Source organism: Zingiber officinale, chromosome 3B, assembly GCF_018446385.1.
Source record: "Zingiber officinale cultivar Zhangliang chromosome 3B, Zo_v1.1, whole genome shotgun sequence".
Taxonomy (NCBI): domain Eukaryota; kingdom Viridiplantae; phylum Streptophyta; class Magnoliopsida; order Zingiberales; family Zingiberaceae; genus Zingiber; species Zingiber officinale.
This window is the reverse complement of record NC_055991.1, coordinates 31,287,921-31,304,957: the sequence shown is the minus strand read 5'-3', so window position 1 is coordinate 31,304,957 and position 17,037 is coordinate 31,287,921. Positions and strand designations below refer to the sequence as shown.

The following is a 17,037-nucleotide window of genomic DNA, read 5'->3' as shown; positions in this document are numbered from 1 at the left end:
TTATGGCACATCTTACCCTTTCCAAGAGTAACTTAGTTATCCATTTCATTTTCAAAGGTTAATAATAACCTTGAAAATGCTCTTAGAGCGCCAACTTCATCATGATTGAGTTAACTATCCTTTCAATTAGAGTTGACACTCTCTAACCCATCTAAGGGATAGAGAGAATGCTCCTAGGAACCCAACACCTATTGGTGCTCCTTGGATGCTCTAGGTACTCACTAGGAATAGCCTCCCTAGATACCTTCCTAGTGATCTTGTTAGGCTTCTTAGGGGCCTTGGTCATATTTTCTAAGTCAACCCTAGGGATTGCTTCCCTTGTGACCTTCTTAGTGACTTTCTTAGACTTTTTCGAAATCTTAGTCACGTTTGGTGTTGCAAAAATACTTCTAGGGATAACTTCTTTAGTATTTTTGACTTGATCACTAGGCCTAGGGTTGGTTCCATAACTATATGGAACTCTATGGTAATAAGGCACATCCTTTTTGGTTTTAGGTTTGTATCCCAAACCTCTATGACCCTTGGATGACCCTTGTCGTGCTAAACTTAGATTTTGCTCATTTTGCCCTTTTAGGATATTTTCCATCCTTTTTAGGGTCTTTTCTAATTTATCAAGTCTTGACCTCAAGGCTTGATTTTCTCTCATTAAATTCTTAGTTTTTGGTTTTTCCTTAAATCCTTGAGCATTTTTATTTCTAGGCTTATAACTATAATCCTTAGAATTCTTGCCTAAATTTTTACCTACCTTCCTAACCCTAGGTGTGGTAGTCTTAGCATGGAGAGCCATATATTTTTCTTTAATGCTATCATGGTTCCTATTTTTATGGTAAATAGCATTAAAATGATAAAAATTGGAATTAGCATGCTTTTTACCATTATTTAAAGGGGTAGGCTCAATAAATGATAACTTTCGTTTTACCTTGGAGGCTCCCCCTTGAGTTGTACTTCCTCCTTGAGCCTTGAACGCTTTCTTCCCCTTGGGACATTGACTCTGATAGTGTCCCTTTTTATTGCAAGAGAAGCACACAATGTGCTCCTTGCTCTTCTTTATTTCGGGAGCGATTTCTTTGGGCTTTTCTTTGCCCTTTGGTGCCACTTGACCATTCTTCTTGGCCAATTTAGGGCACTTGTGTAACACCCCACCCTCCTCACTACTGGTCTGTGAGGGTGGAGCGCTACTGGACTACTAACTATACATATTTGGAGTTGTCCACATGTGATTATCAATACATAAAACTCTCTAAACATGCAATTAGTGATAGCGGAAACATGAATAGCTTATCTCTACATTCTACTCCAGCATACATACCAACTAAAACATATCAATCTGTGGATACATGCTAAAAACATATCTAATAATCAGAACATGCATGCAATAATACTATAACTTCAAACAATGGAACTATTGTACATAACAATTAAAAGGAAGAGTTCTAAAACATAAAATCTTCATTACAAAATCTTAATGAACTTTAAACTAATTCCCAAGGCTTCCATAGTCCAAACATCGCACATCCATCCGCACCTCCTTGTCGCCTTCCTTCGCTATAGCTTTTCCTTTCCTTTATCTGCAGTAAGAGGAAATGCAACTATAAGCAAAATTGCTTAGTAAGCGCTATCTAACTCACAAAACTCGAATATGCATGTGAACATACTAAAATGCTAAACATGTAAAGCTGCACATCTAATAGCAAATAACAGCAAGAAAATTCTAAATAACATGCTAGCATAAAAGAAACTAAACTTGCTGAATTTTAAACACTTTCTGAATCTTATTTCACTTGTTTAAAAACTTATACTTTATTACTTCAAAATAATAATAACTTCTTTCTTGTGCCCATGCTTAGTACCATTGCACGCTCCCTAATAGAAACCGGGGTAGCGAGCCACCAGTCCTATAAGGGTAAAGACCTCGGTCTTACCAGGACCGAGACCTCGAAAACGGTCACCTGGATTTGTTTAACGACAACATCGGAAGTCGGGTACTAGCCTCTCAAAAATAAAATACTTGTTATCTTTTATTACTTCTAATATATAATGCCTCGACATTTCTTCAAGCACTAAGTATGCCTTTGATCCTCAACTTCTGGAATTTGGGATCAAATCAAGACCTTGGTCTTTTCTTGCTTATACTTCTTACAAAACCATTTATGAATTCATATAAAAATCTGGAACCATGCTAAGAAACTATTCTTATAACAATTGGTTCTAAGGAAACTAGACTGAAATCGAAAACTGTATACTATGCTAATCAAAATTCTGCATACTTTGCTAACAAAATTCTGAATACTGTGCTAAACAAAATGCTGCATACTAAGCTAACAAAATTCTGCATACTAAGCTAACAAGATTCTGCATACTATGCTAATCAAAATTCTGCATATTAAGCTAACAAAATTCTGCATACTTTGCTAATCAAAATTCTGCACAACAACCTCTAAAGCTAGTATAGGATTAATGGCTATTCTTGTTCATTGTATGGCACAATCGAAACCAACAGTAAAGACTGTTTGTGCCCACTTCATAGCACAAACAAACTACACAGCAGCTCCAAACCAAACAGTAAAAAGGAACTAAACTGCATGCTCAATATAACCGAACTTCACAGCAACTCCAATCAAATAGTAAGAAAGCAAGCATTAAGGTAACAACAATATAATCCTATATATGAAATGCCATCCACAATGGCTGCAGCATCTAACTACTTACCTAATCTCACAAATCCTTTTTCCTCTTTTTTTTCTTCCTTTTGAGATACACGGCAATAAGTTTCAACAGCCACAACTATACAGCATGTTTCAAAACTAAAGGATATCACGAATCTAAAACCGAAAGGCCAAATATAAACCAATCTAAAAAATGTCTAAATCTGATGTACTAATTATAAAGGTGGAAGGATTCAAATTACATGCCCAAACTATACAAATCATCCTCTTTCTTCCTTTGAAATACATGGCATCAAGCACAAAACATAGCTCCTTACAAACATGCTTCGAAATCAAAAACGAGAAGCTAACATGAATCCGAAACTACTCTACTGCAGGTGAGGAAGCACTTACCTCGATTCTTGGATTCAAAACCAAGAGAAGAAGCTTCTAGGGTTTCGAATAACTCGAGATTTCAGCCCCTTCTTTATGCCTACGAACTCTCCTTGATGAGAGGACCGCGAGGATGTGTAGAAACCTTCGGATGAACCTTGGCCGGCCGCCGAAAAACGATGCCCTAACCTCCCTTTGTTTTCCGCCCGAGCTCCGTCGTCGCACGCAGAAGAGAAGGAGAGAATGGTTTAGGTCACTAGAAAACAGAACATCAACTTATCCCTTTTTATAACTTAGTATTTCTGTTATGGCTTAATACCAATTTGTTATTAATTTGTTCACAAAACACCTGGTGAACGCTTGGCTACCGCGCTTCGCCTAAATCTCTGACCGGGTCAGAGGTCGCGGGTTCGAATCTCGGCCGCACCTCTTTTATACTTAATTATTTTCTATTATTAACTACTACTTAAATTAATTTCGTTCTTCCTTTAATCAGCACGGCCTTGCTGGGTTCCTGGTCAACCGAGACAATTTAAGGTTTTGCTTAACCAAAGGTCTCCAGTTCGAACCTCGGCTTAATCTCTTTATTTTTGCAACTTGTTTCTTTTGGTAAAAATACCAAACGAACTCTAAAAATTGCATAAAAATACTCTAAAAAATTATAAAAATCTCTAGAATATTTCTAAATTATTTCTAAATATTTTTAATTACTATTAGGACCCGAAATGAGGAAATTGGGTTATTACAACTTGCTCTTATAGTGCCCATGTTCCCTACACTCAAAACATATAATGTGATTTTTATTTTTAAATGAAATATTTATACCTTCATGTGTAGGGATGGCATTTTCTCCTTTGGATCTGGAGGTAGAAACTTCCTCTTGTTCCGACAGTGATGCTCCTCCAATAGATTTGACTCGACTTGTGGAGGTGGAAGCTTCTTCATCCTCTTCTTTTCTTGACCCGGATGTGGAGACTTCTTTTTCTTCTCGATCCGGTGTCAACGAAAATCGCTCCCCCTCAATCCTAGAGGTGGAGCCTTCATCATCTTCATCTTGTACATGGAACAAAGAGTATGCTCCCCCTTTGCTCTTTCCATTGCATTTCTTTGAAGATGAGGCTTCTTGGACTTCTTCTTCTGAGCATCTCTCAACTTCGGAGTCCTCTTCCTCTTGATCTTGACTCACGGAGTCGTCCTCTTTAGATTCTTCTTGAATTGGTACAGTGGAGGGGATCTCATGAATCATTGTCAATTTGCTCCAAAGCTCCTTGGTATCTTTGAATTCTCCGACTTGAGCCAAAATATTGCTTGACAATAAATTGACCAATAGCTTGGTCACTTTGTCATTTTCCTCGCTCCTTTGAATTTGCTCTTGGCTCCATTTGCTCTTTTTAAGATCTTGCCTTTTGAATTCTTTGGAGCTTCGAAGCCTTCCATTAAAGCAAATCATTGCTCTATCTCCACCATCAAGAAATTCTCGATCCTTGATCTTCAAAGATCGAAGTTCATCATTGTGAATGGTGGAGGCACTCTTGTATCGAATCCAAGTCCGTCTTGGAATTCCATCTTGAAGTTGAGCCTTTTTGAATTCTTTGACTTTGATGAATTTGCTTTGTTGCCCTCTAGCTTTGTTGCCCCTTCCGGCGATGATTCCGGTGAAGAGCAATCTTGCTCTAATACCACTTGTTGGGACCGAAATATAGCTAGAGTGGGGGTGAATAGCTCAGCGCGATCTCGTGCTCTTCATTACTTATTTCTTGTGGTGAAATGCAGCGAAAAATACAAAGAAACAACACTCAACGCTAACACTAGGGATTTACTTGGTATCCACGTCAAGAAGAGGTGACTAATCCAAGGATCCACACACTCACGCACCCTCCACTATGTAAACACTCCTTTTCGGTAACTACCGAAGGCGGAGAAGCCCTACAATACTCTCAATATAACAAGAAACAAAGAGAAGCAAGTACAAGGGAAAGCTTACACGGTTTACACAATAAACCCTAACCCTAGCTTCTTCTTCTTGCTGTAGATTTGCCTCTTGACTTGGAAATGCCTCCAAGAACCTTCAAGATCTGGCGTGAGAGTGACTGTGGAGAAGCTCTGTGGTCGCTGTTGTCGCTGGAGAAGAAAGCCTAGAGATCTACAGAGAGAAACGCTCACCAACAGCTAAATACGACGTCAACGGTCGAATCTCAATCGATTGGATTGCTCCCAATCGATTGGGGAGGCTTTGGATCGATCGACCGATCGATCCAGAATGCCTCTATGTTCTTGGGAATTGCCTGGATCGATCGACCGATCGATCCAGGCTTATTCCGTGAAATCGCAGCTTCCAATCGATCAGCCGATCGATTGGAGGCTCCCAATCGATCGGTCGATCGATTGGGAGGCTTTCTGTGCGATCGAGAATTCTCCCAATCGATCCACTAATCGATTGGGGAAGCCTTTATCGTGGGGACTCACCCAATCGATCAGCCAATCGATTGGGCATGAGACAATCGATCGGCTGATCGATCCAGCTCCTTGTTTTTGCCCAAAACCAAGTCCAAAGCCCCCTAAACCAACATCCGGTCAACCATGACCTGTTGGTACATCATGCCTAGCATCCGGCCACCCTTGACCTGCTAGGACTCTCTCACCAAGTGTCCGGTCAATCCCTTTGACCCACTTGGACTTTTCTCCTCGTGCTAATTGTCCCATCCTCCATGACCCACTTGTCCAAAGCCCCCTAAACCAACATCCGGTCAACCATGACCTGTTGGTACATCATGCCTAGCATCCGGCCACCCTTGACCTGCTAGGACTCTCTCACCAAGTGTTCGGTCAATCCCTTTGACCAACTTGGACTTTTCTCCTCGTGCTAAGTGTCCGGTCCTCCATGACCCACTTGGACTTCCACCAGATATCTGGTCAACCTTGAACCATCTGGATTTCCTGTGCATGGCTTCACTCACCAAGACTTCTCTTCTGCCTGACTTCACTCACCAGGACTTTCCTTACTGCCTACCTTCACTCACTAGGTCTTTCACCTGGCTTCATTCACCAGGACTTTCCTTACTGCCTAGCTTCACTCACTAGGTCTTTCACCTGGCTTCACTCACCAGGATTTTCTTCTACCTAGCTTCACTCACTAGGACTTTCCACAACTGCCTGGCTTCACTCACCTGGACTTTCTAGTCTGCCTAACCTCCCAGTTAGGACTTTCACCTGGCTTCACTCACCAGGATTTTCCAGTCAAGTATCCAGTCAACCTTGACCTACTTGACTCTTCTTCATATCTCCCACATGAACAATTGCACCTGCAATCTCCATGTCTTGTCTCCATGTATTGCCAAACATCGAAATCCAAACATCAAGACTCAAGCTCGACCCAATTCAAGCTCAGTCAACCAGGTCAACCTTGACCTAGAGAATATTGCACTAACACACCAAGCTCCAAGGTATGCTAGAAACAAATCCTCCTTTCTCTACTTCTTCTCCAAACAAAATCCGGCCACCAAGGACTCCCCAAGAGTTGATGTCGCCGTCCACCAAAGAAGAAGAAAAGGAGATGAAGAAGGATGAGGGCCGGCCACCACCAAGGAGGAGAGGAATAATAGAAGGAGGTGCTTGGTTCGGGTAAGGGAATAGGAAAGGATATGGGATTGATTGCAAATATTAATGAAATGGGAATAATACTCATACCCCTCATATTAGTGGGGAATGGCCCATTCCTCTATTTAGAGGAATGAATCCGTGGGTCCCACCTTCATTTCCCCAAACCAAGCACAGGTTTCATTCCATTCCCATTCCAAACCCCCCAAACAAGCACCCCCGAAGTATTTTTGTGAGGTGAGGCACCTCTACCCTCTCTTTTATATTCCTTGATCTTGGCAAATAAGGAAAGTTTTAATAAAAACTTCCTTATTTTCCTTGCCATTGAAAAGGAAAATTTAACTAATTAAAAATCCTTTTCTCTATTAATGTGGTCGGTCATATCTAATCCTCCAAGGAAGGAAAGTTTTAAACACAAAATTAAAACTTCCTAATTTGTTTCTAGAAATTTTTAAATAAAAATTTCTCTTTTAAAAATTCCCTTCATGGTTGGTCATAAAAGGAAACTTTTACAAATTAAAATCTCTCTATTAAAATATGTGGATGATTTACAAAAAGTAAAGTTTTCTCTAAAATTAAAATCTTCCTTTTAATCTGCAAATAAGGAAAGATATCAAATCTTTTCTTAATCTTTTGTAGAAACTATAAAAGGAAATATTTAAATTTTAAAACTCTTTTTAAAAATCATGAGGATGGTTAAAAAAAGTTTTATCAAAAATTAAAATCTTCCTTTTAACTACAAATAAGGAAAGATATCAAACCTTTCTCTTAATCTTTTGTAGAAAACTATAAAAGAAAATATTTAAATTTTAAACTCTCTTTTAAAACCATGGCTTCCACATAAGAAAGATTTTAAAAAATAAAATTCTTTTAATTTATTGTGGCCGACCACACCAAGCTTGGGTTCAAGCTAGGGCCGGCCACCTCTTAAACCATCTCACCTTGGTTTGGCCGGCCTTAGCTTGGGCTCCAAGCTAGGCTTGGGCTCCAAGCTAGGCTTGGGCTCCAAGCTAGGCTTGGCCGGCCATCTTAAGGTGGGTAAGAAGGTGGGTATGGGTGGGTATAACACTTTATAAATAAGATGTTACGGCAGGGACCGAGAGGAGGAATTGGTTTTGGTCGCCCGATGAACTTGAGCTTCCCGTGTTCGCCTCGAACACCCAACTCCAGTTCATCAATAATATCTCATTCCACTAAAGAGTTATTATTGAACTACCACACCAATGCCATATTACTATATAGGCTCCTCTTTATCATGAGTGTGTTAATCTCCCTGTGTTTAAGATATCGAATGTCCACTAATTAAATGAGTTACTGACAACTCACTTAATTAATATCTAGCTCCAAGAGTAGTACCACTCAACATTATCGGCATGCCGAACTAAGTCCATCTGCAGGGTTTACATGACAATCCTTATGAGCTCCTCTTGGGGGCATTATCAACATAGATTACTAGGACACAGTTCCCTTTTATAATCAACAAAACACACTATAAATAATATCATTTTCCAACTTATCGGGCCTCTTGATTTATCGAACTAAATCTCACCCATTGATAAGTCAAAAAAATAAATACTAGATATATGTGCTTGTTATTATATCAGGATTAAGAGCACACACTTTCATAATAACAAATGTCTTGTTCTTTTATTCAGTCAGTATAAAAAGAACTTACTTTAAATGGTCCTGCTCAATACACTCAGAGTGTACTAGTGTAATTTTATAGTTAAGATAAACTAATACCAAATTACACTTCGACTATTCCAATGGTTTGTTCCTTTCCATCTTAGTCGTGAGCTACTGTTTATAATTTATAAGGAATTGATAACATGATCTTCTGTTTGTGACACCACACACTATGTTATCTACAATATAAATTAATTGAACAACTACACTTAGCATATAAATGTAGACATTTGACCAATGTGATTCTTTATTTCAAAATAAATATTTACAAAAAGTTAGATTTTTAGTATACACTCTAACATGAACATGACAGTTTACATGGACCTTCCACCCCAACGGTAATATAAGGTTCTATGAAGGTAAGTGAAGATATGATTTTCTTCTCACACGCGAAGATTAATCTTCTCCGTCTTTCTCTTTCGAGCTCTTAAATGGTTGTAAATGAACTGAACGCTCGTAAACAAGTTTGGTATTCGATTTGGTAAGAGTTTGTTTATGTTTCTTTAATAAAGATCAATTAAATAAATAAGCTTGAACAACTCATTAAACTAAACAAATAAGTTTGAACACATATGTGTTCAACTTCTTAATGTTCGTGAACAACGTTCGTAAATAATATTCATAAACAACATTCGTGAATAATATTCGTAAACTATATTTATTAATAAAACTCTTATCAACATGCTAAATAAATTTAAAAAAACTTTTAAAATAAACAAACAAGTTTAAATTATCAAGCTCAATAATCAATCAAATAAGTAAAAATTTAAAACAATCAAATTAGTTTAAATTGAGAGCTCGATAACACTCGATAACATCAAAACAAACGAAGTCAAGCTTGAATTGAAAGTTCGATAATATATAAACGAACCAAGCTTAAGGCAAGCTCAAATCAAGTTCAAGCTTATCAAAAATAAATCAAATCAAGCTTGAACAATCATTTCAAAGACTTAGTTCATTTTAAGCTCGATTTAACTTGATTACCTTATCAAACAAGTTTAAATATCTTAAATCTTAACTTGACTTGACTTGTTTACGACCCTAGTTAAACACTCTCTTGTGTGATAGCCCTCCTTTCAACCCCGTGCTAACTTAAACATCGGCAGGACATATCAACAATGTCTGACTCTGAGAGTGAACTGTTGGAGGGCATCCATCACCGCCACTCGAGGGAGACCTGCGGAGCAAATGTAAAGGAAGAAACCATATCAAATAATATTATGATTTTCATGAACTATCTATAGCTTTTAATGCTGCTGCTTAATGCTTTGTCACCTTTTATTATCATTGTAATCTAAAGACCTTAATATATAATGAATATTATATTTGGTGCGTCGTATATAATAAATGAAAAAAAAATTATTCGAGATACCATGAGGCTTAATAGAATTAATATAAAATATGTTATACGTAATTTTAATGATAATTATATAATAAATAAATCTATAATAAAAAATAATGATTTTTCACTATGAATTATATATATGGTTTTCGAATATTGAAAATGTTTACCAGAGAAATTATTCTTTTTTTTTTTTTAATATTTTACTATGCGGCAACCTGCCCGTAGTTACCACTTTGGCTATGTGACTGGGTCCGGGCGACTGGTCCGGGCTTTGAAACGAGCCAAAAGACAACCTATTCATTGTGTTTGTAGTTGTACTGTAAGCCGATGGCTACAATTCATCAGACCTCAATAATGTATCAATTCGGCACATAAAGACACCCACTCTGATTAGGCAAATGAGCCCGGGTCAGATCGGCCGTACTGACCTGACCAGCAAGTCGGTTCTCATCAAAAACTAACCACTAACACTTGAATAGAATGGACGTTTCAACCGACCAATTATTAACAACAACACCAGTTAAGTTAATTAGAGGTTTACCAAGCTATTAATCTGTCGTCGTAGCCGGTATCGACGAACTGAATTCTGCTGGTAGACTTTTCGGCCAGTGAACCGGCGGTCGATCGAAGCTGTGCTCGGCATGCCGGAGCTACTGGCTCGATCATCGCCAAAGCTTCTTGGTGGCCTGCAGTGTGACCGAGAAGAGCTAGCTAGCTCTTTATAAGGAAAATGATAATGATTGGAAACGCACTGTTTGACAAGCCTAAGTGGGCTGGTTAGGTCAATCGAGTCGAGCTAATCAAACTGGATACATTGATTGAATTGACCTAATAAGTATTGAGCTGATCAAATCAAATAAAAAACAAATTATATCATTCTATTATTACACTCAATTGAAGGGGAGTCTTAACACAACAATTGTCTTCAAATTTTGAAAATAATTTTTTGTAAAATAGGATCAGACTGCTACGTATGCATTGGAACAGTGAAAGAGCAGTACTCTACCTCGCCACCTTGCTGCCCCACACCTGCACCACAATTTAACGAAAGTGTGACCGACATTGGCACGATTAGATGTTAATAGAGCCCGACGGGTGTGCTCAAGTAGGCATGATGGACTCTGGACTAAATTATGAATAGTTGGCGTGGGAAAGAGCGCAGCTGGGTTGGGCGCTAAAATACTCACAGTTGATACCGGAAAAACTGTAAAGCAGTTGCCGCCAGTGAACGCCGTGCTTCTCAGCTGGTGAAATAGTGCTTCTTCGCCGATGAACTCCTTATTTTCATGATGAAATTGATGGACTGCATTGGGGAGTACAGTGCAACCCAACACTGAATCCTTATTTTCATGTTGAAATGACGAAATTGCTTGGCAGCCCAGCACGGGCTACACCATTGGATGAATAACAGGGTTGAAGATTTGAGGCTCTTGAAAAAACTCTGAATTTTTATAAATGTTTCTGAATAGAGGTATCACTTTGCACCCCCTTTGGTATCGATTATCCTAAAACCAAGACAGTCTAAAATGAATTAAATCGTTAAATGATGGTTTAAGTTTGATTTTTTTTTTTTTCATGAGTTTGAATTTAATTTAAACTTAATTTATCCTTGATTGGCTTAGATATAATCGAACACTCAGTTCAAACACAATTAATTATTAAGTTTGATAATTTATTTGTTTTAAAAAATTTTGTGTTTATTTACTATATTAATAAGATTTTTTATTATGAATATAGTTCATAAATTTTGTACAAACCTAGGTTATATGAAGGGAGATAAATCATGAGGTTAACTTATAGTCGACTGCCAAATGACTAGATGTGGAAAGAATTTTTTTTTCCAAGATTATATGTCAACCAAAAATTGATCTTTATCCCATTTTAGCAAATCTGTCAACCTCTAAAGTTAAATAAATGAAAAATGGAATGGTTGTAATTAACGATATTGATAAAAAAATATTAGTAAAAGTTTTAACTTTGATTGAATGGAATAGATATAAAATCTTCTTATACAATTGACAATAATTTGATTTGGATGAGATATCCTAGTTAATAAATTTAATTGGCCTATACGTTTACCTTCATAATCTAATTGAATAAAAAAAAATAATTTGAAAGTACAATGAACAAATAGCTACTACTAAAATAAAACAAAAATCAAATACATTTTGTAAAGAATGATAATTAAATAAAATTTTGATTTATCTTTTTACAATCAAACAATCCTCATTGCATACTTCTCTTTTCACTGGCCTTTTCTTACTGTCATTAGTCGTTCCTTGTAGATGAATGCTCACCCAGTTCTGTTTCAGGACTTCCAACTCACATTTACATATCATAAGCAACTTTTAAGATAGCACATCAAAAGAACAAAGAGATAATTTTGTTACAAGGAACGTTTGCAACAATAAACATATATAAAAGATACTAATCCTTATGACTGGATGTGTTCGACGAAAATAACATAGAACCTTGACATCCATGTCGGTGTTCCTTTTGATATCGCAGACAAATTTGCATCACATACAAGCAGAAGCCTCTTTTGTAAATGATTCTAAGATTACCAAAACAGTCTTTGCTGATACCCAGAGTCAAACAGGAAGATCACAATCAATCGGAGGGGGCATAAGTGTTACCGTGCTGTTTGTTCATAGTCCAACTCATCGAACCATACCAAAAAACACAGCGACATAGTGAGCTGAGAAGGAATACCAATCCATGCCCTCCCAAATCAAAGCATGCGGTGCAAGATCCGCGATCTGAAACAAATACAGTTGCACAAATGAATGCACTAATGAGCTTCTAATTGGAAAGTCAACCAGCAGCAAATAATAGAAGAAAGTCGATAATACTCGAAAGTCAAATTGCATTTTATTAACTTACTGCTGAAGGCCTGATCTTAGTGAGGTTGAGAATACAGTGGGAGGGCTAGCAAGTATGGCAAGCAAAGCAACCACTAAGGTAACTAATACGGTAACTCTTGCAGAAGAATGGAGTCCTTTTAGCCTTCACTGCTACCTGGTTGGTTTTTCTGTCAGCCACTGCACTTCGCATTTCCTCTGCTTTCTTCTGAGCTGATCTAAGTTTGTTCAGAATTTTCTCCATAGAGGAAGATCTTTTCTTTTCTAGCTTCATCTGCAACAGGATATATTGAATAATAAAGCATCATACTATTCATATAGAGAGGTTCAAAAATATAGCATTGTAAAAAATATCAATCTTCAGTTTAATGAGGTAAAATACACAAGTACTGAAGTACCTCTAATTTCCTAATCTCTGTTTCAGCTTTCGCTTCCTGTAAGTTCTCCCACGCTGTGATCTTGGCTTCTTCTCTTCTACACCTTTCCAAAATGCTAGGAGTGGTTAGACAATAATAACACATGCTTCCAAACAAGAACATTGCAGTTCGCATGTATAATAAGGAAATGAAGTATATCTAAAATCTTATCGTATGATATTGCATGCATGAAACTTCTAGAAAAGATCACTAGTTGAAGAAAACAGCCATTCTTTAATGTAGCCATCCTTCATGTTTTCATGTTTGATTAATGTTTTCCTCTAGAGGCGCCCTGAAAGAAAATTCTGTAGTAAGCCATCCATTGTCAGATAGATAGATTATGTTTCTGATTCCCTACATGTCGCGCATGGTTTCGTGTACAGGAAGTGACTACATGTAGATCAGTTAAACGCATGCCTGTCATCACTCACACCCAAAACATCCAAATCAAACATATTTCTTGTATAATTAAACTTATAACAAAAGGCATACATAACATGGATCAATGAGAACATAAAACAGAGAAGAGAAGGTGTTACTTTGACATGGACTTTGCTGTCTCAGCAACTCCCCAAGCAGAAGTATTTGCCTCTACTGTCTTTTTCTTCCATTCTATAATGCTTGATGAACGCCTATCAGACCCTCGTGATATGTGTTTTTTGGACCATCTAGTTACGGTAACCCGATCATCTACTTGCACGTCCCGAACCTCAAATTTTGAGAAATGGTTCTCTAGTTCAAGGGGAGGAGTTGAAGTAGAAGGGGAAAAATGAATCTCTTTGGGAGAGGATGGAGGACTTCTCTCTGGGCTCATCTGTGTCGCAACATCCTTCCTAAAAACTGAGATTGATACTGTGGAGGCTGCTTCTTTTGTACCTTCAAATTGCTCATCTGTAATTGAATCTAAATAAGATATGATAAATTAAACACTTTGGAGGAAAAGGAATTGAATTCAACATACAACTATATACAGTAAAAAGCAGTAGAGTTGTCTTCCAACATTTAAAGATTATCCGACTGGGCTTTAGACAAGTATGAACTACATATGAGGTATGAGCTCCAGTCTAAAGAAATTTGTACCAACGGGATGACAACTGAATAATCATGCCCTGGTGTGACGTGAGGCCAGCAAGTAGAGAGCATTAGAAATGTACAATATATTCATATTTTTGGCAATACAAAGTAAATAAAAAGTCCTTTATAACTCATAAGAAACATAATAATGGAAAAGAAAAATGATGCAATAAACAATGATAATTTGGTTTACTTTAAGGGTAAATGTCAATGAGTTAAGAGGATTCAAACAAGGAAATCATATTGGTGACGTGAGGGAAGCTAGTAGAGAGCATTAGAAATAATCATTTGCTGGTGTGACATGAGACGAGCTAGTAGAAAGACAAAATATCGTTCATATTTTTGGCAATACAAAGCAAATAAAAAAAATAACATAATAAACAATGATAATTTGTTTACTTTAAGGGTAAATGTCAATGAGTTGAAATGATTCAAACAAGGAAATCATATTGAAGTTCACATAAACATTCATATTAGGATTCAACATACGACTGTTGCAGAGAGCTCAATGGCACAATAAGATAATAACCCCAACGAGTTGAGAATCACAGCTCTTTCTATGTTACTGATATTTAAGCACAGATTGCTTATATTTAAATAGTAAACTATGGGAATTGAGGTGAAACCGCTCTCACATAAAGAAAATCCTGAAACTCTTCAAATGGACTTGATGAAATGCTTAAACTGTGTTGCTTTAGATTGTTGATATTTCTATGCAAGTTGTCCTTGACAAAAAGAAATAGGAGTAAGCATACATATTTATCATGAGAATGACGATTACTAGAATAAGCATCAAGAATTCCAGTCAAATAGTTTATGAAATAAAATGGAGATTAATCTAGTGTAAAGAATCATACAAAAATATAAATCACACCTAATTGCATGTGGACTAGATGTTGCACTTAGCTATCAGCATATACAGATTAAAAGGATGTGGCTTTCATGAAAAATCTCATCTTCGGTGCCTAAAATGAAGGGAATAAACTATTTTTCTATACATTAAGACAAGCAAAATCATCCCCGAAAAAAAAAGGAAAATATTTGTAATTGCTTCTTATCACTGTGGCAACAAGAACCGAAAATGAATGAAAAGAGCAAACTGAATGAGATCATGAAAACTGAAGTCCAGTAGCACCTTGAGAACAGGGAACAGAAGAAGATTCCATCACCGTATCAGAAAACCTACGAGTACTAGCGGATCTGACTATATATGGCTCTTCATCAGCAGAGCGAGCTTTACCACTCAAGCTGCTGCCTCCGCTGATGCTACCATCAACTCTTCCTATTCCTCCTATGTTTGCACTCCCTCCTCTCACGCAACCGTCATTGCCTGAAAAACTGTGTTCCGGCATCAAAACTCCAGCCAAGAACGGTGAGGCCGCCGTAAAATTTCCAACTCTACCACTGTCGAAGCAAGGAACCAGCGGCGAAGCTGATGAATAGACACCGGATTTCACAGCAGGTGCTCCGAGAGGACCACTCTTCGACTTGGGTCGCCTATGATGCAACGGTGGCATGAGCGAACTCCCATACCCATCGCCTGAGACGGGGCTGAGGATCCACCGCTCCGCGTCCTCCCATTTTGAGGGCAAAGTCCGCCCATTGGCGAATGGCAAGAGAACGCCGCTTCCTGCATACCTCCGGTTGCCATTCGCTGGCAGAGGCACCCGCTCCGAGCTCCACCCTTTCTGGTAACCAGCCACTCCGGCGCCGTGTCGATAGGTGGGCGTCCCGGGGCTAGGAAACATGCCAGATTTGGTGGAAGAGGAAGCAGTGGAGTTCTTCTTCATCTCCAGCAGCAATACCACCACAGAATGGTTTACCTAGGAAAAGATACAGCTTTAGATCTGCAACTCAAGCTATCCAATACTAAAGGACAAGTAAAAATTCACAGCTTTGCATTCAAGATGTTGTCATATAACTCAACAAACGGGAGAGGAAAATGTTTCAAATGGTTCAATGGCTCATTTTCCCCTTCTTCTTCAACTACATCTCACTTAATTCATAACCAAAACTGGTACTGTGAGATCAGCTAGGGTTTCCAAGATTGGTCGGCTCCCCTTTTCAGAGGGCAAGAATGGTGGAAGCGGCAGCGATACCAGCTCAACTACAGGAAAACGGTAAGAATGTAGGACCTTCCTTCTGCTTCTATTCGGGATCGCAGCGGAAGGACCACAACCGGCACCGGCAAGGGTTGTATCAATCAATCACAAGAGGTGGAGTCGTGTCTGATAACAGGGGGAGTGCCCACTGTCCACCGACTCCTCACAAGGCGCTGCAGCATAAAATGAACAGGATCTGAGATGGGGAAAGCCCCCCAAAGTGTCGTTTTTTGACCCAAGATCCTACTTTTTCACTTCTGTTCTTGCCTCCTCGCTCTCCTGTCTTATTCCTAATATTTTACTCTATTAAAACAAACTCTTCTTAATTAAAGATCAACAGATGAGACGAAATCCACAGGACCACAGAAATCAGATCTGATGATTTGTAGCCCAAATAGAAGAAAAAATTTTATATAAGAACAAAGAAACCCTCAGCGATTAAAATGTAGCTGCAATTAAGAAGACGAACAGACCTGGAAAGAAAAGATTCTCCTTCAGCATTGTGCATTTTTCTGCACTTCTCGCTTCAAACACATACTACAATTCAAAATTGCTGTCAGATACTTTGACTTTCACCACAAGAAAGGAATCACCTGCATTTAAAATGGCAATATGGATTAGCAAAATCACGTTTCCTATCACAACTTCATAGGAAGAATATTGCTACCGAATCATATGCTGGCCAACGAGATGCGATCCGTTGGCTACGCGGCCTCCGCTTCCGCCGCCGCTGGTTGTCGCCCTAACGCGCGCACCTGATGCGGTGATGGCGGCGACTTCGAAATCGGAAGCGGGAACACTTTTTGATTGCTCCTTTCAGATTTGCATTAGTAGCGGATTGGCCGACAAGGACGCGGGGAGAGGCCAAGATAAACGGATTTTAGGCTGCGGCATGGACAACAATACTGCGTCGGCGTC

At 38.4% G+C, this 17,037-nt stretch overlaps 1 protein-coding gene across 6 annotated transcripts; it reads right to left on the bottom strand.

Annotated features, from left to right (window-relative positions):
• Positions 1–11,999: 11,999 nt before the first annotated feature.
• On the bottom strand, positions 12,000–16,711 carry LOC122056315. 6 transcript variants are annotated; one of them, XM_042618222.1, is made up of 6 exons: positions 16,593–16,711; positions 15,153–15,840; positions 13,483–13,846; positions 12,926–13,007; positions 12,550–12,801; positions 12,000–12,425 (listed from the first exon to the last, which is right to left on the bottom strand). In XM_042618222.1, exons 2-5 carry the CDS (start codon positions 15,805–15,807, stop codon positions 12,595–12,597), a joined length of 1,308 nt encoding a protein of 435 aa, XP_042474156.1. In that variant the 5' UTR covers positions 15,808–15,840; positions 16,593–16,711; the 3' UTR covers positions 12,000–12,425; positions 12,550–12,594. The 6 variants fall into 6 exon arrangements, with proteins under 6 accessions (XP_042474156.1, XP_042474155.1, XP_042474154.1 ...); XM_042618221.1 differs by lacking the exon at positions 16,593–16,711 and adding an exon at positions 16,153–16,305; XM_042618220.1 differs by lacking the exon at positions 16,593–16,711 and adding an exon at positions 15,910–16,270.
• Positions 16,712–17,037: the final 326 nt, after the last annotated feature.